The 25,675-nt window shown below is 33.2% G+C and overlaps 1 protein-coding gene across 1 annotated transcript in view; it reads right to left on the bottom strand.

Annotated features, from left to right (window-relative positions):
• The window catches only part of LOC108917310 (NADPH oxidase 5), a 134,925-nt gene that overhangs the window by 3,946 nt on the left and 105,304 nt on the right, over positions 1-25,675 (bottom strand). Inside the window, exons 3-15 of the mRNA XM_018723850.1 lie at positions 3,876-3,970; positions 3,686-3,797; positions 3,367-3,464; positions 2,964-3,084; positions 2,730-2,880; positions 2,463-2,673; positions 2,136-2,362; positions 1,815-2,003; positions 1,564-1,757; positions 1,186-1,507; positions 795-1,136; positions 590-737; positions 324-538 (exon numbers count right to left, since the gene is read on the bottom strand). Coding sequence (XP_018579366.1) covers positions 324-538; positions 590-737; positions 795-1,136; positions 1,186-1,507; positions 1,564-1,757; positions 1,815-2,003; positions 2,136-2,362; positions 2,463-2,673; positions 2,730-2,880; positions 2,964-3,084; positions 3,367-3,464; positions 3,686-3,797; positions 3,876-3,970 — 2,425 coding nt within the window. The remainder of the gene's footprint in view (positions 1-323; positions 539-589; positions 738-794; positions 1,137-1,185; positions 1,508-1,563; positions 1,758-1,814; positions 2,004-2,135; positions 2,363-2,462; positions 2,674-2,729; positions 2,881-2,963; positions 3,085-3,366; positions 3,465-3,685; positions 3,798-3,875; positions 3,971-25,675) is intronic.

Raw genomic sequence — 25,675 nt, 5'->3', positions numbered from 1 at the left:
TGACAAAAATGTTTCAAGTAATACTTGTAGGGTTAAATTTCAAAATTAATATCAAAATCATACTAATAGTTTTAGTTGAATACGTTTATTAAATTCGATTACTGTTATATCCATTATTTATTATGAAAAATGACTTTGACCTTGAAATAACCCGCAAGGTCATCTTTGAAAAATTCTTTGATCCCAGATCTCGACATAAAATTTGGTCGGTGCTGACACAAAAATAGTGTATTCCATTTGTTACTAACTTGACCTTAGTTTGACCTTGCACCTTGTGAAGGTCAAATCCAAGGTCACCATCGACTTTGTCATTGCAAACGTACCAAGCGAATGGCTGGACTCCCTCTGCTCGCAATTCTCCAGACTGGGCGTCTTGAACGCTATTATAGTCGGCTTGTTCCTCATGTACCGGAAGCTTTGGGCCAAACTCTTGTTCTGAGGACTCAGATACGCCAAGCCCAGCGATTTGAACCTGGCTCTCTTCATCTGGCATTCATTGAAGCTCTTCTCCGACTCCGATCTCATATACTCGCGCAAACTACAAACATACGACTTACGCTTCCACAAATAATTACATTAATTTACTTACACGAGCATCCTCTCCCGTTTCTTCGCCTTGGTTTGCATGTCGGGCATGGAAAGCGACTTTTCCAACGGCGCCTTGTTGGTGAAGAGCAACCTGCGAAACTTGTTTTCCGGCGTCAGCGCTAGCTTCGTCGGTCTGGAATGTGGTAAGTCTAAAAAAAAGGCTTTCAGACTGAAAATCGTCTTTAATATTGGAAAGGGGCATGAACCTGAGGAACTGCACGAAGCCTTCGCCGTCAAGTCCGTTTCGCTGACTGCCGTGGGACGGTCTGCTTCGTCGTTCCTGAAGTTCTCATTGGAAAATCCCACCAGTTGAACCACCGGCTTCTTGTTCGCGTCTCTATTCGAAAGGGTCCTGGTGATGGTGGCCTGGAGCTTCTTCAATGGGCTCTGGTTGTTGTTCTCTATGCTTCCGTTGGACAGCCTTTTCTTCGGGGGCGAGGTTAAGGGCGATATCTCGCCGTTGTGGAGTTTTTCTTGTTCTTTCTCGAAGTACTCGTAGAGCCTGTTGGTCCATTGACCAACCGCCCTGATGTGCAACCACATGTAATCTGAAATAGTTAATGTTTGTTCCAAGTTGCCAAGTATCCCTCAACTTACCTTCTTGTTCGGGAGCGCTGCTGATGGTGAAAGGATGCCACTCGTACTTGGCTATAGCCGGTATGTTAACGAAAACGTAATCACCCGGATGGAAATCGAACTGGATGGGTCTCTTTATGACCAAATGCGTGACTTTAGACGGCAGGAGCAACCCGGAACTGATGTAAGTCTTGCCTCGTTCGGTCACTATGAAAGTCGACCTGTAGGCCCTCTCCAAACCATAAGCTACCCCCGGGATGATGAACCATTTCCAAAAGTTCGGACCATGCAGAATTAGAAGAATCCAAAACGGCACGTACATCAGATGGGTGTAGTAGAAGATCTAAAAGTGGATTTGTCAAGTGGAACAATCAAAGATAAACACGACTTTACTGGTACCTCAAAGCAACCGCCTCGTCGAACAAACGCTTGCGAGCAAACGAACATGACACAGAGTATCACGAAAAGGGCAACACCCGTGGGGTTCGCCAAGCCCCCGATCAGCCCGAACAACCCCGGTTTGCTGGTTAACAACCACTCGGTCGTCGTGAAGTTCTTGGCGTTAAGCATAGGGTCATTCACGATGACAAGACCTGCAAAACATTGTTTCATTTCCTTAAAACATTTTGCTCAACTCACAAATCACTTACTGAAGTTGCACACGTGCATCACGGTGTGTAGAAAGCTGTAGCCGAAAATGAACATACCGGTCAGCTTGTGGAAGTAAATGTGTTGGTCGAGAGGTAAGACGGAACTGAACCCCCTGGTCCTTAGAAACGTTATGCACTGCCGCAGCATCAGGACCAGGATGAACATACAGTTAAAGTTCAGACACTGTCCTGAAAAGAATTACCGTTAAATATCGTTGAAGTCGTTTATTTAGTTACTTCTTACGGTGTCCAAACAGCAGCATGGGAATAAATGATTGTAAGAACGTTACACTTTGAAAAAATTGCGTTGTTTGTACTTACCACACGCTCTGGCGAATATCGTGTACCAGTTCGAATTCCTGTACTCTACCGCCCTAGAAATGAACAGCGACGCGTTGACTATCAGGAAAAAACACAAGAATATTAGATAAACGTAGTTGTTCTTCACGTAGGGCAGCGTGAGTTGGTAAGGGCGATAGGACATGATCCTTCCTATGATGGAGGTAGGGGGTGCTTTCGGTTTTGGTGGTACCAGCCATCGATCAATGCTGAAAGGGAAATTCGGATTTCAATAATTACCTAACATTTTAGGATTGCCGGAGATACTCACTATGAGGATGTTATCAATGACACCAAAACATAACTTACCTTATAGTTAAATTTTCTAGAAGACCTCCATGCTTCTCAAGCTGATTCTTGAGAGCCTCGTAGGTAATGGCGCCTCTATTATTGGTATCGGCGTCTTCGAACATGGCTACCGTCAAATCAACTATCTGCTCCTCACTGAATTTCATCCCGTTTTCCTCCATACAGGCCCTCATAACGTGCTGTAGTTCCTTGTGCTGAATCAGACCATCACCTGTACGTTAAGATTGTTTTAGACGCTTTTAAGCAAAAAAAGCTGGAAAAAATTACCGTCCAAGTCGTACACTTTGAAGAGGAACTTGATTTTGTCGTCCGGCGACTGACCAGCGAACTGGTGCATCGCGTCCAAGAATTCTTGTAGGGATATGGAACCCGAGTTGTCTTTGTCGAAGATTTGGAATACCCTGTCTGTGAAAAAGGGCTAAAAAGTGTTGTACATAAGTTATCATAGGAATTTGAGAAACGGCAAGAAGGGAATATTCCTCCAGATTCTTATTAACTTACATTTTTTGAGATAACAATTTTCTTGAAGTCTTCTTTGCGTATTTCTTTTTCATTCCCCACGGTCTGTCTGAAGAGCTGTTCCAGTCGGTCCAAACTACCTTTATCGAATCCAGTTCTTGGTCTAAATAAAAAATAACGCGATTTTTGTTTAATTCTACATCTAAATACTATTTATATTATTATAATGTAACATACAACACGAAGTCTATAATTTATGTGCATACAATGCATCAGAATAACTTAATATGTCAAAGCTGAGCATTCAGTGATGTAATGACATGATAGTAATAGGCCGGTAACTCATCTCGCAGAAATACCTCTCGAGGTATTATCATAATTGAAATATTCTGTTCTGAACATCACTTTATCCTTCTTGTTGTTGTTTTTATGGCATAGCACTCACCTGGTGTTGGATATTGATGCTAGAAACTCCATTATCTTCTCTGACGTGACTACCCCAGAATTATCTTGATCGATTAGTCTAAATAATTTATCTACTATCTGCAAAAAGATAGATTAGTACGCAATCCCTCTACATTTTTAAAATATCAAGAAAAATGTATGTATATAAATGTAAAACTGACTGTTTAGCGATAATTTTAGAAAAGCATAAGCAGAAATAAATTCCAAAAATTTAACCACTTGTCGAAAACAACAACTTTTGCTAGGGTAAAATTTTGTTTCCTATTTCTAGCACATCCTGTATATACTGTAGTACTTACGCCCTTAGCATTGAATATTTGGTAAAATTGTTCTAAATATATCGGTTTTTCACCGCATAGACAAAACGCCACGCTCTCCAGTTGCTCCGCAAAGTCTATTTGCTTTTCATCCCTGAAAAAATAATTGAACAACATAAAAAACGCCCTATAGTTAGTTATATTGAAGGCATATCATACATAAACCACTCACGTTAATCGCTGCTTTAGGAATTCAATCCAGTTCTCCTGAGGTAAACACTGATCTCTGTCCTGGTCGAATAGCTTGAATAGCTGCTCCAAAAGTTCCTGCAAAAAAACGCTCAGATATTTTAATTGCCTCGTACGCAGGGCCTTTGGCATTTTTAAATCAATTATTGAACGTTTCGGACAAAGTGGTCGCGTATTAAAATCTTCGTAGGGCTTTTTCACGCACTTGAAATTAGATAATGATGATAATGGGTGTTGCGTGATTATAGTCATATTTTGTTAATTTCATGGTACGTTTTGACTTTGGACAGGACGATGTTTAAAAAAAACTATCATGCAAAACATTGTGACAACATGTTTTACATGAAACAAATCTGAAACGTTTTATTTTAAAACAGTTTGTTTCAGATTAGATACGGCTTGATATAAGACAGATGAATAAATATTATTAGAAAGAGAATTGGATAAAATAAACTTCACTGCCGACTACAAAGTCCAATGTAAATATTTTTTTAAACGTTTGTGTCATTTTATGCACTTAGTTTCAACACATTCTTGGAAGTCATACATTACGGTGACTAACCGGAAATTTTGTTCACTTATCCTTTGCACGAAGCGATATTTTCACCAAATTTTATACGATGACTTAGCCTTAAGTACAATCATTGCATTAGCATATATTTAAATGTGATTATAGTACAAATATCTCATAAAGAGAAGATTTTAGTTCCGCCCTGTAGGAAAAAGAGACTGTAAAAAATCAATGAGGAATGAACTACGGTGAATGTAACTGATGTCTATACGTAGCTTACAGCTGGATAGACTGAATAAATTGACTTTAGATTTCCTTGTTACTTGTAATATCAAATGTAAAGGAAAGACTATAAATCTGGCGTACAGCAAGTTACAAGTTAGGAGTAGGAGGAAAACATAGAATGCACATTTTCTGAACGTGTTGAGATGTCTTAGTGAGAAAAGACGTGTTGAGATGTCTTAGTGAGAAACTTTCGACCAGTTAACAATATTCCCAAGTTATATTAACATCCTTTCAAAAATCTATATTACATATTCACTTCCCCGATCACGCTTATTTGAAGAATAATTTTTGCGTTATTTGAAAATATTATTATTTTCGACAAGAATTGTAAAGCTCAAATGAACTATATTTAACAATACACAAGTTTAATTATACCTACCCGTGGTTTTAATGGCAATAGCATAATTATGGGTTTCGTGGTGGTCCCGACCAATGAAAAATTGCGAACCGTATACATCGTTAATTTTAGTTCCCTTCAGGAGGTACAATAAGAACGGTGGGTAAAAAATATCGCGATCGGTAACGGTATGGCTAATTTGGTCTTTCCTTTTTCGCAGAATATAAAAAAGGCTGAAGAGTTTTTGCTATGCTGTTTCCAGTCTAGGCGAGTTTTGCGATATCTGGAGACCGCGCAGAAATTCCCATGCGGGTATAATTAAATTTCGAAGCAAAAAATTAATTAAGAAGTTTAAAAAATTGAAAAAGTCTGATGAGATGTTTGCGGACGGTTTTGGCAGTTCCGACAAATAGGAGCGATTTTAGTTGTTGGTTATTAATTTTGATTGTAGTAGAAAGTTCCATTTTACATTTACAGAGGTTTAACAGATTTTCTATTGCAAATTTTAAACTTTTATGAAGATATTGCGATTACAATAAATGCAGTCTATCTGAATTCTATTCAATATTGGAGGATAAAAAAATATATTTCTCTGGAGAAATGATTTGTTGTAGCACTTGTTTGACAGTTGTATAAAATCTATAATCTTGACATAAAACCACAGCAATTTTGCAAATTAAAAGAAGTACATTAATTTAACAGCTCATTCCTTGGATTCTAGTAAATAAAACAGTGCTTGGTTCTTTCCAGGACGCCTCTGCCGGTTCCGTTCCGCTTCATTTTCGAAATTCGAAACACAATTTCAGTCCCTGACTTGGCAATCTCGGCGGGCGGTAAAAAATTAAGGTTGTTTAAACGATCTGGGTTTTTGATGCGCTCCGGACTAATTTTTAATTATTTTTTGCGCAAAACTTGACGGTTCAATAAAACCGCGACGGTTTTTTCTCGTCTACATATTAAAGAATTACGGGGCACAATAGAAGAGAGTCGAGGAACCGCCTAAAAACGACTGAGGTAATTGAATAAACATACCACGTTAAAAAAGTGGATGTTGTATGATTTTTAGTTACTTTGCTTGCACAAAAAACACAGGTAAGTTCACAGCAACACAGGTTCAGACGTATTAGTGTACACGATCAGAATAAGTCGGATAACAATGATTTTTTGCTTCCTTTGCAGCCAAATACAATGTAGAAATGCAGTGTTGCTAAAAAAATCACTTCCTATAACAAATTTATCACCACAAGTCGATTAATTATACAGTATCTGGTTCTAATAAATCTCACGTGTCAACTAATAAATCGTACAAGTCGTAAATTAAGTAAAGCAGCACTCGTAGCTCTCCCGATAAGCAACAATATAAAATTATTTGACGGGGAGTAAGTACGACAAACTAATTAGCTTTGATAATATCGCATTAATTACCGATGAGGTTGTTGCTGGGATTGCGGTAGTTAACACCTTTGTAATTGTATTTATCTGCAGATTAGGCGTAAGCGATATGAGGTGTAAGCGGTAAAACTTGGGTGCAACATGGAATAAAGCCAATTTGAATGTATCAAGGTATACATCGTAGTGTACTGTTACTGTGTAATGCAGAACATAGTTGCAATGACCAGATGGTCTACATCTGAATTAGAGGTGGCTATAAATTCTATAAAAACACTGTATTTATCCGAGACGAACTGTAATTTATAAAGAATTATCAGGGAATTTCAAGGAAATATCAGAGAATTTTCATATATATTAGATATGTATACAAAAAAATTAAATGATCAAAGTAATGCCCTATCAACGTACTACCAAATATCCTGTTGTCCAAAAACATCCTCTCCTTCTGTAACATCCTCAACGTTTCCGCGGCAGAATATTCATTCCGCAAATAAAATTTAATGCAAATTCTTTGCTGAACGACAGACATAGTGAAAATCGAAAAACTCACTTTCGTATGCATACAAAAACAAGAGTAGCTCTGCAGCAATTCAATTCCTATTAATTTGGATTTTGTTCAGAAAAAAATTCTCTTTTAAAAATTTGCTGCAACTCCGTTATTCGCAGTCCAACTGAAACAATTCTCGAACCATATTGCACTAACAATAATTATTTTTTTGAATAAAGTCGAATATGACATCCTTACGAAACAATTAAGTTATTTTCTCAAAACTGCTAATAAAAAATTTTATATCAGAATGGATCAAGAATTTCTTCAGTCACACTAAAAAAGTTACAGATAAATTTAAAAAAGAGCATTTTTCTTTTAATAAAAATCAAAAAGGAAATATTTTTTTTTCATTTTTCAATAGAATGTTGTAATTTCTTTAATAATTAGTGAGATCCTTGTAGTAACAATCAAATTTGGTTCACCCTGTATAATTATAATATAAAATCTGTTTAAAAGTTGACACTATGTGGGAAAATTTTTTATAAGATTTTAGAAAACAAAATATGTTTATAATAATATTTGTGTGCTTGAGTAAACTTAAACTAAATATACTGTGAAATTTAGAAACACTTAATTTTAATCATTAAAAATAACACATTTTTTAAAGCATTGGGATTTTTTGGCTAAATTCTAATTGTTTTCAGTTATGTATTTAAATTTCCATATCTAACTTGTCAATATTAAAAAAAATATGTTTTTCTTTCAATTATTTTTTTTAGTCTTTATTTTTAAATTGAACTCGTTAAACAATAAATTGTGTTTTTTTCTCTAGAACTTATATTAAAAAAATATTAGAAGAAAAAGTCTTTTTAACCATAAATAAAAATGTCCCTATTTCATGCAAATTTAATAACAGCCATTACATAATTTTTGAAATATTTGATTTATTTTTCAAGATGTTGAATTTTTTTCTATTTTTGACGAGTATTTAACGTGAATTTGTGAGAAAAATAACGCACATTTTTTTTTCATCTTAAATTGATATTTAAAGAGCAATAAACCTGCTCCTGTAATTTTTTATAAAATTTTGACGATTCAGGAAAGGAAAACAGTTCTATTGATCAATTCCAAAATTTACAGACCTCATGGGTATGTATTGAGTGAAAAAAAAAACAACAAACATTGGTACTTTTCGCAATATTTGCAAAGTAGTCGTTGATTTTTCAAAACAGCAGAAAAAGTCATTCTTTTGCACTTTTTCGAATTAATACTGAGTATAAAACAATTTTTTTTCTCAAACATACCAAAAGTTCCTTGAAGACGATTGATTCAAGTTTCCAAAACCAGCCTTCCGTTCGCTGTACCATCATTAGTTAATGATAAAAAAAGGTGACTTTTCACTCAATGAGAAAAAATAGTACAGAAAATAAAAGAAATCGTATTGAAACTAAGGAATCAAGCTAAATGACTCTGGCATTGATTAAGCCAGAAAAAACTTATTTTTCTGAGCCTATGGGCAGTTTTGAAAAAAAATTATAAAATTTTTGCCTCTCTTTCGATTGTGTCGAGTGATGTTCAAAAAGTTATTCATCTCAAGATTTCAAAACTAGAATCTTCAAGTTACAAGAAGCTTTTCTTTTTTCTCAATACTACCATTATTCACAAAGTTACATCCTTTCAAAAATCACTAAAAAATTTAAAAATGTTCCTGCTTCCTTATTTTTTTTTGCTAAGTGTACGAGTATATAGAAGTTATGCTTTCGTAAACTGAATTGTATAAATTTACCTAAAAACCGGGAAATATCAAGGAATTATTTGGTCAAAATTAAAAACTTATACTGCAAACTGAACTGCCAAAAGAAAGGCTTGAAAACGAAAGGTCTTATTCATTCTTGAAAAATCCACTGCTTTCAAATTTCCCAAAATAAAAAGACCAATTATGCCAATTAAAGAATTGCTGCTTCAGGTATCTGTTACAACCAGTGTGGTACTGAAACTACAACCAAAAGTACACTCAAGCAAGTATTCAAGCTAGATTCCGTCGTGATTCGATGTTCCTAAAGGTGTACCCGTCATTAACTTGACTGTAATAGCTTATTATTAGATTAAATATTTATGCAAATGTCCAAACGATCTGTATCAGTTTTTTAACGTCGATTAGGCACGGTAAATACCGTTCGAACTTCCTGTAAGACTCTCATGCCACTGGCAGGGGATTTAATCTCAAAGATACAAGCAAGTGACACTTCAGAAGTCGCATGGAATGTTGAATATGGTAAAACGCTTCAGAATTTCAAAATTAGAATAATGTCCTCGCGTGTTGCTTATTATATTTTGAGACGATATTTTGCGACAATGATTTTCGCTCAAGTTCGGGTAAATTACTATTTCTTAAAAATTTCACAATTTTTATAAATTTTATCAATGTAATAATAATTAGCGACAATTAATCTACGCCTACACGTATGGTTTTTCAATGATAACTTTTATGTACTAAAATTAATTGATAGAGATAGAAACGAACTATCCCCACCACCACACAACCCATGATTATAAGCTACCACCTTAATTAGCTTTTATAATGGAAAAATAACTTGCGAAAATGAAGGCTGCATCTGTTATTGTTTTTGGCCAATGGAGGTCGGCATTTTGTTCTGGGGAGGCCGTGATAGCGTTTAGCTGTGTCATGTACGATTAACACACACGTTATATCGATGAAAAAAATGCTGTTATTAATTATATGTAATTATTAATAAAAGGTTGGTAGCGTAGTGTAGCCGCGGCAAGTTGTTTGTTTGCCTAATTATGTAAGAGCTACTTTCTTGTTTTTTTAGTTCGAAGAAGCTCTAAAAATTGATTGTATATTATTTTTTTTAAGAGATTTTGCTATACTTATCTTTACTTTATACTTTTCGATGGAAAAGGCAAAAGAATCCTGTGGATAATACATGGTTTTGGATCATAGATAACAATCTAATTTCGATTATCTAATTTGTCGGAGTTTGTACGAAAAACAACTTAATTAAATTATATTTTACCTAAAGTAAAAGTGTTCTGGAATGTCAAAAGAAAGAAAAACAGTCACTACTCACAAGGGACTAAATTTAGATATGCCTAATTTACATAAAAGCGTAATGAAATAATCATTAAAGTCTCGTTTGTATGCGAATCGTGCAAATTTGAATAAATTATACAAATTGGGAGAATAATTGCTTTTAATCTGGAGTGGTATCGGACAAAAATTCATTCTTAAATGTATAACAACGTTCTCTGATGGCTTAAAAATTTTAATCTTAAAAAATATGCAATACAATATACATGGTGTCCCAAAAAACCCAAACTACCCAAAAACACTTTAGGATTAACTTACCTTGACATACAGAAAGAATTTTCTGAGCCCATGACGTTAAAGAGTGATCGCAAAATCCGCCCGTTTTTGCGTAGTGTGTAGCAAGAACGGGGAAGGTTGTACAGAGGTCTCCGTGGGCTTAAATTGATCGTCATGAAAAATCTAGGTGAGCATAATTCGATTTCTCCAATATTTGCCCGACTTACCCCTACTTAAGGGGTGGAAACCACCTCTAAAACAAGAAAAATGAGAAAATAATCGATAAATTCTTGGTAAAATTGGGGGAATTTCACATGGCAAGGGTAAAGTCAGGAATGTCCTTCTAAAAATGCTCATGATAAACCCACCCCCCGCGTGGGGGTAAAACAAAAGATCGAATTATGGGGCCCGTCTTTCGTATCATTTGTCGGGTAGTGGGGGAAACAAAGTACTTCATGAAGTGGATATCATTCCTCGTTTGCTATCGGCAATAGGGGTGGTTTTACCCCTACGCGGGGGGTGTTTTTACCTTGAGCATTTTTAGGAGGGCATTCTTGATGTTACCCTTGCCATGTGGAATTCCGCCAATTTTTACCCAGATTTTGGTGACCATTTTTTCTGTTTTCTTGTTTTAGGGGTGGTCTCCACCCCTTCAGGAGGGGTAACTGATCAGAATCCGACAGAAGAACGAATTATGGGGGCATGTATTTCATATCATTTGGATTTATAAGGAAGAGTGGCACAAAAAAGGCAATTCATGAAGGGAACATCATTTGCCGCCGGTTTTCGGCAATAGGGGTGGTTTTACCCCCACGCGGGGGATGTTTTTCACCTTGAGCATATTTGGAAGAACATCCCTGATCTCTTCCTTGCCATTCAAATTCCCGCCAATTTTTACCAAGAATTGATCGACCATTTTCTCACGTTTCTTGTTTTAGGGGTGGTTTCCACCCCTTAAGTAGGGGTAAGTCGGACAAATATTGGAAAAATCGAATTATGCTCACCTAGATTTTTCATGACGATCAATTTAAGCCCACGGAGACCTCTGGACGACCTTCCCCGTTCTTGCTACACACTACGCAAAAACGGGCGAAAAAATGTTTTTTTTTTTGCGGTTACTCTTTGGCAGTTACCCACATGAAAAACAGTATGTTCCCTTTAATAGTTTATAGTTGACCTTCATTCGACCTTGAAACTTAAGGTCAATTCTATATCCTACGATTTTTACTTGAAACCTTTTTTGAACGGACTCAAACCTAATGTGATCGAAGGTTTCCGGTCTTTTTTGAGACATACGGTATTTAAAGTGGTACGTCCATGGTAGATCTGCGTCTGACATATTTCATTCATTCTTTGAACCTAATTGTATCCAAAAGAAGTTTCAATAATTTGTGTAGGCTTGACGTTAATCGAACAGGTTGTTAAACAGAACCGCTATAATATCGACATACGCATACTTCAAAATGAAATATATCCATCAGTTCTAGGAACAAAAAAATTAGAATGGAAGCACACAATTAATCATACTTATCTCTACGAACCCACGCAGGAGTCATTGACGTTATGGTATAATTACTGTTCGACTCATTTTTCATTTTGTTTCAACTTATTTAAATAATTGTTTAAAAACAAATACCACTGAAATGAATGTATTTTTTTTGCTATTTTGCCATTAGTCTCTTATTCAACGTAGAATACATTAGCAATAAAATTATAAATAGAATTCATCTTATGTAAGAACTGAATTAAGTTGTAAGGAAGAACAATACAAGGCATTCCTTTGTATAGGTATGCCTACACACCATTACCATTGTTAGCATACAATAGCGCAAAGTGGGCTACATCTGGGAATATTAATGTTATGGTTTTGTTTATCTGTTTGTTTATTAGACACTTGTCATAAAAAAGAAAGTTTCATCCGACGTTGTGTTCAGCTAGTAGATATACTTATAATAATTGTGTAGTTCTATTTGATGTAAAAAAATAGTAACATTTAACGAATAATAATACTTTCTCGAAAATCATCAAAAGTCGATATTTTCGTTAAATTTTCGTTCTAGAAACAAATGTCAAAATAATTTGTAATTTTTTGGAAACTTATTTATGATTTTATGAATTAAACAATATACATTTTAAGTAATATAACATTTCAATACAAAACAGTAACTATTATAAACATGTAAATTGAAAGTGCCGATATTCCAGTGAGTTAAAATGCCAGGTCAGTTATCGCAGGTTTTAGTTCTGGGTGTTCACTGAGGCTGTTGCTGTAATTGTTTAAGTTTACTCGCACATTGTATTATTGGCAAGTTCCGTAAGCTCTGCTGAAAATGGTAACAATTTTATTTTGTATAGAATCTTCTATACATGTTTCCGCTACCGTACTAGAACGCCGTAATATCGGCTCTTGCATCGGCTAACATAGTGGCGGAAGAACGTCTAAAGCCGTATTTAGGGGATGATTTCAGCCCCTTAGCGAATTTAAGGGTGGACTTACAACTATATCACGCCCTCATTAATCATGAAAATAAATTATTTCCTATTTGTAAGATTTTATTTTATAGAAAAAATATAATAAGAATTGCTTTTATTATTATTGATATTATTCATACATTTCAGTTTTGCGTCATCATATCAACCCCTAATTAGGGGTGATTTTCGACATTTTTCGAAAAACTAAAAAATATGCTCATCTTGATTTTTCATTACCAATAATTTGACAAATGCAGAATATTTTTAGGATTTTTTTTAAGGTCTCTGGCAAAGGAAGGAAATAAGACGTTCAAGGATTTTCATCACATGACTTGTTAGAAGGGTCATTAAAAATGAAAAAACCGCTATGCCGGTGCTATTAAATTGGAGGGTTGAAATTTGTACAGTTTTTTAAATATAGCACGAAAACGAAGCAAAATTTCGATATAGTTCATAGGAAAAATTTTGTAGAGAATTAAATTTCCCATCGAAAAGGCTTATTTAAAAAATTTAAAAGATAAATTTTATGCAAAAATCGTTAATAAACTATTTAAAAAAGCAAAAAATTAGATTTTTTAAAATTTTTTTGACTCGACTTTTTTAGTAGACGTAGGCAAAGAAAATTGCTTTACAAAAAAAACTAGATGAAATTAATAATGACTATAATTCTTATTATTTTTACGAGTTGATTCTTTACTTAATAAAAAAATATTTCAAAAGTTTTATTTGTTAATAATAAATAAAGATTTTCACAACTGTATGAAACTATGAGAGATTTTTCAAATGAATTTATAGTTTATTATACTATATTTCTTTTTTATTATCTCAAATAATCTGCATATGTAATGAAATTGGAGATTTACACCATTTAATTTTAGAATGTCCTCGATATTCCAATAATCGGAAAATACTTTTTAAGGAGTTGACTAAATTAAGTATTGAGTTTCCACTTAATTTAAACACCCTTCTCTCTTCAAAAAAGTCAAATGTATATCTATCCATATATAAATATATAAAAAGCTCAAACATAACTATATAAGTTGCAGTGGTCAAATACATATATGTACCTACTTGTAATAATTTTAAATATTTTAATATTAAGTATTCAACCATTGTAAAAATAATTCTTAAGCAACATTACAAACAAACAATGTAAATAAACACTCATTTTTTAGGAAAAAAAAAGAAAAACATCCATTGTAAAAAGAAATCATAGTAAATTTAAAAATTAGAAAAAAAAAGGATCCAATTATAAGTACCTCCATAACAAAAAAAAATAAAAAACAAATAGAAATTAATTAAGTTATTAAAACAAAAAATAAAAAAAATAAACAAATAAACAAATGGTGACGTCGAAATAAAAGAAAGAAACGAATGAGATAATGAAATATAGAATAGGTATATTATATTAATAAAAATGTGTCTTATGTTTCTTAATAAATTGTATGTACCTTAATAAAAATGTATCGTTATGATCGTTGTAAATCTTGAGCAGTATAATGATAATGAAAAGTTTCAATATCGCAGTATTACATATACATAGCTAGTTCACTAATTATTAGTTAGATGAATCATCCACAATATCCTCCGTTGTAAAAAGTATTCCAAAAAAAAAAAAATAATAATAATGGTGATAATAAAGAATAAATAGATCTCATCAGAAAAACACGAAGCTCTGGCTAATTGGTATGGCCAAAGCCATATCACTAGTCACACACACACACACACACATCTCAAATAAGGAGATTTATAATAATATATATATAAATGATTTAATATAAAAGCTACTCATTAATTATATATACTCAAATATTGTTTAGAATTTAAAAACATTTAGATTTGTAAAATGATTTAATTTGAAATGTGTTTCATTTCATGTTTCGTTACAATAATAAGAATTATAATCATTATTATGTCAAAAACGATGAAAATCTAAAAAATATTTAAGTTTGACCGGTTATAACTCGGTCAATATTAGTTCAAAAACTTTTGAAAACGCATCACTTTGAAGGGAATCTCATCTAGTTTTTTTGTAGAGCAATTTTCTACCAAAAGAACAAAATAGTAAAAAATTTTTAAAAAATCAAAAAATATTTTTTGCTTTTTTTAAATTGTTTATTAACGATTTTTGGCGTAAAATTTTTCTTTTAATTTTTTTTTAATAAGATATTTCGATGGGAAATAAAATTCTCTAAATAATTTCTCTTATGAAATATGTATAACGAAATTTTGCTTAATTTTCTAGCTACAATTAAAAAACTGAAAGGGGCGCATTTTTACCCCTATCTCCAATTTACGCCCTCGATTTAATAGCACTCCGCGGTTTGTTAATGTAAAATGAACGATTCATATAATAAAATATCTTGAACGTCCATAGTTCCTTATAAAATCCTATAATCAATAGCCCAAGTGCCCTGTATAAGTTTCCGGATGAGGCAAATTGAGATAACTTTTCTATTTCTTTTGGCACATTCCTTATTTTGTTAATGCCAACCACTTGGTTAACACATTTTCCCTGACATTCTCGTACTGTCTCGACGATTTTTTGGGTATTAATTGTGAAACAGCACTTTGCGCCGCTTTCAATATTTCCCCTGGCAAATGCTCGTCTTGACTTTCCGAATTAACCACCCTTAGAATATGAATAACAATACATAATTCTGACACTACTTTTTAAAACAACTAATTTTTAGTGTTTATTAGGTTGTTATCCTTATGAAAATCACCGCGCTTAAACCGTCTTGATTAAAACACGGTTCAAACTATTCCAAAAATAAATTAAATTGTTGTATATAACACAATTGTCTTATTTTATTGCAGTTTTCGAAAAAATATTGTTTGCAAAATGCTTTTGCGTTCGGGAATGGATATTTTGCCTCGCTAAGCTAACTTGATTTCTTGATACAAAAATAACTATTTCCTCTAGTTTTAACCCTATCAACTTAGGCAACGTGGCAACTAACTTTAAGAATAATCTAAGTAGCCTGAAGGCTTCCCAACACACCCGCGAAGTTGCTTGCCCATTTTTTTCTTACAAGAGTTGGTGTATGCTGCTGGGGTTCGAATCTCGCTTTCGATTCACGCTTATTGTCAGTTTCGCAATGAAAATGTATATAAAACATCACAGATACCAGCTAGGCTCACCTATAATTATCAGTAATCAAATCGTGTAGTAATTACGTCGATTTGTTCCACCGAGTAATCGGAATCTCCCCAAGGGTTTAAGAGAGCCGTACGCGTCGATAAAAAAACTTAAATTGCATGTTAGAACATTCAAATTACCGTGTCTTACATCCTCTACACCTCCAGCCGATCACGACGACACGAAAATGATAATTTTACGTGCTCGAAAGTGTGTCAATGTTAACTTCGGTGCAGGTGCGAATTTCGTAACGATTCGTCTCAAATGAAAGGTACGACAGGTGAAATTAGACGACGGATTTTGGTGTTTGAGGGCCTTGAGACACCACGCTTGCTCGTTCTAGAAGTGGTTCGATTTTTACACGCGACTGCTTCAAATTTAAAATGATTTTCCGTAGAATGACAAGGAAATGCATTGTCAGCGAAAAGTAATCGTTAGGAAATATTCATTTCTGTAGAGTAATAAACTATCATTTCCTTACAGTCGCAAGAATGCTACTAAAATGATGAAAATATGTCAATCAAGATGTCACTTTAAGTGGAAATCAAACTACGTGTCCCCTAGAATACTAGTCTGTAATCATTTTTTTTTAAATCGACTATATAGTCGATTTATAGCTTATTCTTTAATCTCTGGTCTACGCCATCACTGAGCGGTTCCCGAACTCGATTATGTGTATAGGAGTCAAAAAATATATTGGTGTAGGTGGTATAGTAAAATCAAAATGACAGTAAAAATTGAAAAGCTTCTTCATTTATAAAAAATTTGGCATAGATAATATATTTTTAATTTTTGTCTAGAATCTACTTAAACCTGTACAAAAAATGTTTTTGTTTTTTGAGTTTTCAATTTTTTTTTCCATAAAAATATGGTGACTTAAATAACACGTTGCTAAGCCATACGAAATTATTTTCCGTTGTCGCTCTCTAACGGTGGTTTTAAAAAGGCAACAACTGGCAACGGTAACAGCGCACTGATACAACTTACCATGCTAATTCCGGGACGGCATAAATAAGAACTATAGCGCAGTTTAAAAAAATAATTATAATTAGACTATTTGTTTGCTTAAAGAGAAAAGAAATTCAGATTTGGATACAGTGGCACACGTACTATTTCTTTTAAAAAACTGACCTCCACTTAAGTTACACCCTGTATATTAGGGTGGCCCAAAAAAAAACGATTATTATTATTTTTTTCACGTCTTATGAAAATATGTTAGTTTATCATGTTTTAAGAGCCCCTCAAAAAATCAGCTCATAAAAAATTGTTTTAAATTTCCAAAATCGTCAAAAATTGAATTTTTTCTTTTTTATTTTTTTTCTCGTTATTTTATCAGTTTCTAGGTTGAAAAAATCTCGATACTGAAAATTTTAAATCCATATTTTAATTTCTAAAGGTCACTCATATAATTATTTTAACTTGAAAAGTAGTGCACCTAAAATGTTTTCGAGTGACCTCTAAAAATAAATATCAACGAACTACTAATTTTTTGTGTTGAATTTGATGAACAAAATGATAGAAATAAATCACGAGACACTTAAAAAAATTCTCTAGGCAAAATTTACTACCGCACTGTGAGTATCAAATATTTATAATTTTTTAATTTTTTTAAAATTGAAGTGTCTTGTTTTATTTCTATTCTTTTGTTATTCAATTCAATAAAAAAAAATTATTAGTTTGTTGATATTTATTTTTTAGAGGTCGCTCGTAAACATAGGTACACTAATTTGAAAATTAAAATAATTATGAGACCTTTAGAAATTAAAATATCGATTTGAAATTTTCAGAATCGAGATTTTTTCAACCTAGAAAATGATAAAATAATGAGAAAAAAAATTAAAAAAAAAATTCAATTTTTGACGATTTTGGAAATTTTTAAATCTTGAGCAAACTCTAAAAAAAATTTTTTTTTAGCAGATTTTTTTGAAGGGGCTCTTAAAACATGATAAACTAACATATTTTCACGAGATATGAAAAAAAATAATCGTGTTTTTTGGGCCACCCTACTGTATATAAATGTAAATTATTTGTAAGTCTCCGAAAACCAGCAACGAAAAAATTTAAAAGTGATTCTACTCAAGAATAATAGTACAAGTTCATGTATAACATTTTTTTTAACTCAATACCTATTATTGGAGTTTCATAACCATAAAATTAATTTTTAAATTTGTATTTTGCTATTAGTTTTTTTCAGGTAAAATTAAAAAAATATATATTTAAGTATTTCCAAAAAAAATTAAATTTCTATTAAAAAATTAAAAAATCCTACAAAAAAATGCTTTTGACGTTCTTCAAATTCGCCAAATTCTACAAATAAAACTGCTCATATATAGTGAACATTTCTCTCAATCCATTGTGGACAGAAATTGACACTATTGAGAACTATGTGATTGAAATTTAATTTATTTTTTACGGTGTAATTTTGTCAAATTGGAGACTTCTAATGCGTGTTAATAGTTTCCGGACAACTGTTGTAATAAAGGTGAAGTAACAATAAAACCCAAGAGAAGAATATTTTGCGAAAATAAACTTTTACTACTTGTTTAAATTTTAAAGTTGATGCAAAAATTACGTTTTATTTATGTTATACTTCACAGAGAGCGAAACCACCATTTTTGAATGTCAATGTGGCCGAATCATCGAACAATAAAAAAATAAGTGATTTAAAAATCTGTATTTTTTTCAAAATTTATTAAATATCAAATAATATTTTAATGTGAATACGTTACTAATTTTAAGTAAAACTAAGTTGTGTTAAAATTGTTATTTATGCTATTTGGTATGAAATAAAAATACTTAGAAAAATACTTTCTAATCTGTGGATCTAAAATATTTCAAGTTTTTGATAAAAAGTAAGGTTACTATTTTTTAGAAGCTTTTATTTAACTTGCCTTGTTAGTATGGGTCAAATCTTGCAACTGAACAGTCATCCCCATGTTATCCCCAACTGATTGAGCTGAAATTTTGCATGCAAGTTTAGTTTGGATGACAATCCATGGTTAGCTAAGTGACGTCATTCTAAATCCAATATGGCGGACACCCAAAGATGGCGAACCAGTTATTTTCTATGCGCTCCCATGATAGGGGAATCAAATGAAAGGGTTTGCTGAGAAGAATACGAAAATAAAATGACGTCACTAAAAGCTTGTATTAAAAAAATATACATGAACGTATTAAGCACTGTGATTAGTTTATGGATCTCAAGTGTCAATGACCCCTGATAATGACCTAGATGAACTACATAATATCAATCCGCCTGTTGTGTCTTGCATAGTATTAAGTGTATGCCCTTAAAAATATGAATCGAGAAAGATTTGACAATTGCGCGATTGTTTGAGGTTATACTAGCTTGATCGGCAGCGGGGTATAAAAATTACAAAAAAATTACGACGGAATTTGAGAAAACAAACTTATGATACGTGTTTCTAAAGGTTAAAGGTAGCCTTCGCATAAATATGACCCCATTCAAAGTTACTTCTTCCAAGAAAATGCCACAAGCAACGGCGAGCCTTGTAAGACATTATTTTTTCAATGGGTTCAACATTAATTGGTCTAATTTATGCCAGGCTGTTACACCTGTATTAATAAAGGTTGCAAATTAAATTACAATAAGATAAGGAGTTTACATACTGAATTTAATTAAATTTCAACCGAAATTAATGGAGCACGTATTTGCAGTTCAGTTTAAAACTCACCATGCACCGGCCGCTTTTAATTTTTTTTTTAAGGCTCGTCGAAGACCGCCATTTGACTCACAGCATTAGCTCTCTCAAGGATATTTATTTTTTTTTAATAAACCCGCAGTACCAGTGACAAATTAAACGTCACTTGTACTAATTAATTCAGGCCTCAGTCATGAGTTCTTAGGCCTTTTTTGCGCATAAATTAGAAACAAATTAATCGATATCGGCATAATTAATTGCAGCCGTAAATGGCAAGCCTCAGTTGGAGTAAAATTCAATTGGAATTTATTGCTTTTATTGTTGTTTATGTGGAATAAGGTTACGGACAGACAGAAGCGCAGCTCTAGGAATTCAAAGCGATTTTATTTGCAAAGGGAAAAATGTAAAAGTGGAGCAGAAAGGATATATCAGCTTGGGTTTTTGTTTTTGTAAGATTTTTTGCCCAAATATTTTGTGCGTGACATTATATCCTTTCGCTTTTACAATTTTCAGTTCCACGAGACATTAATCTTCTGAAAGCATGCCACCGCTCTTATAAGGAGAACTGAAATAATTTAATAGAGTTTATAAAACAAACGGCTCATTGTTAATAATGAGTTACAAGTGGCGAGTGGGCCATGGAACATAAAAGTAGATCAAGCGAGCCGACACGAAGAAACAGAATTGCAGAACGACACTTCAAGTATTACCATCTAGATTATAAAACAACAATGAAATATGTATTTATATGCATTAAAAATTTAGCAAAATAAAAGTTATAACGCTCCATTGCTAAATTTAATTAAACGATCAAGAACGTGCTGTCGCAAAACTATTGGTCGAAACGTCAATACCCGCCAAACACGTTTTAATATCGAATTATAATCATTTTCATTTCGCGGCTTAATTTTGTTGATTTCTATATATTTCTATATTCATTGCTTTTCGTCTGGTAGAAATTACATTAAGTTAAATGTATTAAGGAGGTATATCGGGTTTACTAAAATGCACAGATGAAATTTATATAGCGTATTACCCAGTGCTTTCTCTGTGCGTCATATTTTTTTTGAATCCATATTTTGAGATATTGTTGTTGAAAGTAGAAATTGTGAAACAAAACTTTTCCATAGATAGTACACAGTATTATCTTATTCTTGATGTAAAACTAATGTAATGACTTGAGGATTAATGTGGCAACGTCGCAATCAGCTGACAGCAAGGGGGGAATACATTTGAAAGACTTGATAAAAACGAAATTGATTTCAAACATATACATTTTTCCTAAATCCCATGTACATTGTTATCAACAATAAATTATCCACAACAGATTATTTTTTGTAATGTTTTTAAAAAACAAAATTAATTTTAAAAAGCTAGGAAGCTGTGATATATTTATTGGAATAAAAAATACAGTTGATAAATCCTTTTAATATATTTAATGGTTTATAAAAACATCGTAATCCGTACCCAGCAATATTTAGAGTTACATAAAATTTTCTTTACTTGATTAATATAATTAGTAATACTTGAGATAAAAGCATTTGTACAGAATAACAAAGGAACATAAATATTTCTCAGCAAACTTTATATCTAAAAAATTAGTTATAGTTGCAAAACTTTTGTAACATTACTAAAATAGAGATTAAAAACACGAACAGTGAGTAATAATGTAATTTCTATCACAGAACCTTCAAAATTGCATCCAATATTTTCTTCGACTTGGACGAGAGGTGGGCGCGAGTGTCATTTCATTTCTTTAGAACTAAATTAACATAATTCTCGTTATTTTACCAGTTCACATGATTTACGTATTTTAAATAAAGGATACAAATCTTCGCGAGGATAATACTATATATTTGCTATATATAATAATTATATTGCACATAGTTTACACACAATACATTATTGAACGCGTACGCATCTTTACCCGAATTTGACGCGAAATATCTCCGATGTCCGAGGCCTGTAGGTTCCCAGTGTGTACAACTGCTAGTCACTTATTAGCGCTGTTACCACATCTACACAGTCTTTATGCGTTCATTAAATATAATTTAAAACTACTTAAATATATATAAATATTGTTAATTAGTCAATATGTATGCTATGTGCATATGAGTAGATTTCTTTGCTATATAGATAAAGTTTATCGCAAATAATTTCAATAGAATTTAATTTTTTCAAGTTGGTAGAGGGTTTTAGTCCCATAAGAAAAGATTAGGACCCCCCTGCGATCCTCACCTCCCTTGGACCCCGATATACCTCTTTAAGTGACAATCAGTCCTGTTTCTCTTTTAACAGTCCATTTTTCCTAACATTTTTTGTTATATTAACTCATCCTGGTAAGATGATGAGAGTAATACTTTCTCGAATACTTAAGCATTGTGTTCTGTATTACAAGCGTAAGCCCCTTTAATGATGCAACAACACACGTATTATGTTAAAAAAGCCCTCTCGAAGGAATGAATTCGTCTTATTCCCAGCTCATCAACTCTTATGACTTGCGATGTTCACTGTTTATTCATACACTTTGTCATACAAACCAGCCGTATTTAATTGCTCATTAAAGTAATGAAAAGGGCATTATGTAGAGGTATAACCGGGTCCGGAGTGTATATAATAGATCCACAATTTCGTTCTTGTGGCGCCCCATGAACAAATGAATTTTTTTTAATGACGGCTGCAGAGAAATTTTTCTGTGTTTTTCACAATCTCTTGTTTGACCTAAATATGTTTGTATCACACATGGAATCAAAGCAAACGTGAGCAGCGTTATTGACTTTTCATGTTCCTCTAATGAATTGTAATTCAACGGAATTGTAGCTGACCAACTGATTAATTAGTTACGCTTGTCAAAAAGTAAGGCTTGCGATATCTTTAATCAAGGATTTCGAAATGATATAGGGGTTGTGAAAGCTTGAAAAAAATTCTTTTGAGCTAGATATCGTCTAGTAAATGATTTTAACAGAAATTATACAGGAGGCAAATATATGCCTTGGGCAAATTTTAATGTCACAAATTAAAAAAAGATGCATATAAACAAGTATTCAGAAACGCGTTGTTTTCGAGATAAATTTAAAAAAGCTGTATATTTTCTTTTAAATTTAATAAGCGTATGAATATGCGACAGTTTTTTTTATTAACACAAATTGCAATAAGAATTTCAGGTAATTAATAACTTCTCAATGTAGTGGACAGTATATCAATAGATGTAAAGGCATCAGACTACAAGCCCATCGGAAATTTTCACGGGGTCATTTGACCCAACATGAGTTACTTATAAATCAATACTACCATATACAACTTTAGAAACTGCCGTCAATTCTTGTTGGTACAGGTGAGTACACAGGTATGCTAAACCTGTCCACCAAGAGGTGTACTCACCTGTACCAACAAGAATTGACGGCATAGTTTCTAAAGTATTGTTAAATGTGGTAGTATTGATTTATAAGTAATTCATGCTGGTTCAAAAGACCCCTTGAAAATTTCCGATGGGCTTGTAGTCTACATTGTTCGAGGTTGCTATCTTCTCTGCGCAAAATATAATTTGATATCACAATTTTGATTTGAAGTGATTCTTCTACGTAAGATTTCAAGTCTCAAGTCAAAATTGTGAACACTCTTTGAGAACGCAATATTACCACAAGTGGAGTTCCGCAAGGATCTGTGTTGGGCCCGACCCAGTTTTTAATCTACGCTAGTGACTTGTTAAGAAGTGTTCGATCCCACGGATGTGTTTATGCCGATAATACCGACCTTTTTGAAAATCCTCGCACTCTTTCTGCCTTAGAACATAACCTCATTTTGGTGTTGTGTTAAGATTAGCATATTCCTTTAAATTGTGCCAAGTGCTGCGTGCTTGACTTGGGGAAATATAATCCGTACATCCAATATTTCTTAAATACGCAACTATCAGCAGTGAATATCCAGATAAACTCAGTTGTGACAATTACGAGAGTCAGAGGCTATGTCTGGACATTATAAGAAAGAATGCAACATAGGAGGCCACCTGATGTAAAACAAAATCTCTTGGTAGCAGCTGTTTTTGAACTACGTTATTAGTTTGTGTGGTAGGATTAACATTTGGTGAAGCATTTTAGGATTCTTTCAGTGATGATTCTTGTATCTTCAGCCCTCTAACAAGTCGAGGCGTAACGCCACTGGGTTCTTCAGTATAGGGCCAATTTCCATCGCGTCTTAACTCTTCCTCGCATCAATATCGTACGGGAATGGCAGTGTGACATAAAAGAAACACGAGTAGGATCGAAACGCTCATATCCAGCAAAAAAACTTACACAATTATATCGACTAATGTCCCTCGGACAGCATTCTCCAAACACCAAACCCAATTACGTCGTAATTATCAAAGGACGTTTAAAAGAACGAGGCTGTCCGATACTAATAATTTCCCACAGGACTAAACCGCTCCGATTGTGGTTGCGCCATTACCAGCAATTAATTACAGGTAATAGCGTGGCTGGGAAACATTTCCAGACGTTGATAATCGGTAATGTTTGATAATTGTAGCTGGTTTACGACAAAAATGAATGATGGAGGCAGTATAGGGGCCGTTACTGCTTAAAAATAATTTATTGGTCGTTACCACCGCGGTTTTACAACCGTCGGCTTCCGGACCGCGTTCCGATTTTGGAAATGTGAACGACACGGTACCTTTTTACATGTTTGCCATGGTTTTTGTACATAAAAGTGTATATTTTCTTTGTACGACGTGTTGTTGCACTTTTCGTTGTACTGTAATATTTTAAAATGCATTAATCCTAATTATTATATGCTTTTGATGTAAATATACCAAAAAAATGTGTGAATTAGACTGAAGTGAACCATTTTATACGTTACATTTTGAAAATTTAAACCCGACAAAACTTTTTAAATTCAAATGAAACACCCTGTATTTTTTGCATCATGATATAGAATGTCAAATTCTCTTTTCACCGATACGGGTATTGTAGGAGTTACAATTTCAATTTTCTCAGATATTTGCGGTTTTCTTACGAGTAGATTTTACATACTCAAGAATATTAAACTCCTAAATAAAGTATCTCCCTCACCTGATTGTCTTTAACTAAGCAAAATACGTTGACACTAAACTTTGTTGAAAATTTCTTTCGCAGATAACGTGGCTTTTCTGATGCCCAAAAGTGTCGATTGTGTTCGTTACTAAATTTTGACTCATCTGTCCAAATGATTTTGCGTAAAATCTTTGGATCTTTTTGTGTTCGCGTTAAAATCATTTCACAGAATTGGGTTCGTCTTTCAGCATCCCCGGGATGAGGTGCAGATACAAAATTGAATTTAAATGGATGCTGACCATTAGTTTTCAAAAATTTTTGGATGGAGGTTTTTGAAATGCTTATATCCTGTTCAGCAGCATGAACTGATGATTCAGAATAAGCATGGAAATATGCCAAAAACATTGACGATGTTATCTTCATCTAAAGTTATCGGCTTTGGCAAAATTCGATGTGCAGAAATTCGACCATATTCTAATTGATTTCTTAAAATTCGTCGTAAAATGTGTCTACTCATTGATGGTAAATGAGGATATCTCTCATTAAATACCCTGCAAGTCCTATTTACTATTTTGTGACACTCTCCATGAATCAATAATAAAGAGTGACTGCAAAATCCGCCTGTTTTTGAGTCTTTGACAGAGACGACAGGAAAAATCTTAAAAATATTCTAAAAATATCCAAAAACTCGTCATGAAAAATGAAAATGAGCTTCACTTTCAGTTTTTAGAAAATTTTCGAAAATCACCTTTATTTAGGTGTTTAAAAGACAAATAAAGTGAACAAATTAACAATCATCGACAGTTGTAAAACCTCAAATATTTCTATGTTGTTATCAAAATAATATTATGAACGTGAAAATATCTAATTTCGTATTGATACGGTCTTGTCCGGATTGAAAATCAATCCTTAAATCTTTAAAGGGGTGAAATCATCCGATGAACGCCTAAAAATGAAAAAAATATATTAAAAGTTACATTTTTTTTCTTTTTCTTTCATACGTAATAATCGAACCGTTAATAACCCACAATCACTAGATCCGAAGGAAAATACCCCTAAAAATACCTACGCATAAAAGAAAAAGAAAAAAAATTTCGAAAATTTTCGAAAGAAAGTGATGCTCATTTTCATTTTTCA

Source organism: Anoplophora glabripennis, unplaced genomic scaffold, assembly GCF_000390285.2.
Source record: "Anoplophora glabripennis isolate ALB-LARVAE unplaced genomic scaffold, Agla_2.0 scaffold22, whole genome shotgun sequence".
NCBI classification, from domain to species: Eukaryota; Metazoa; Arthropoda; class Insecta; order Coleoptera; family Cerambycidae; genus Anoplophora; species Anoplophora glabripennis.
Note: the sequence above shows the minus strand (reverse complement) of the source record. Positions and strands in the feature narration are given on the sequence as shown.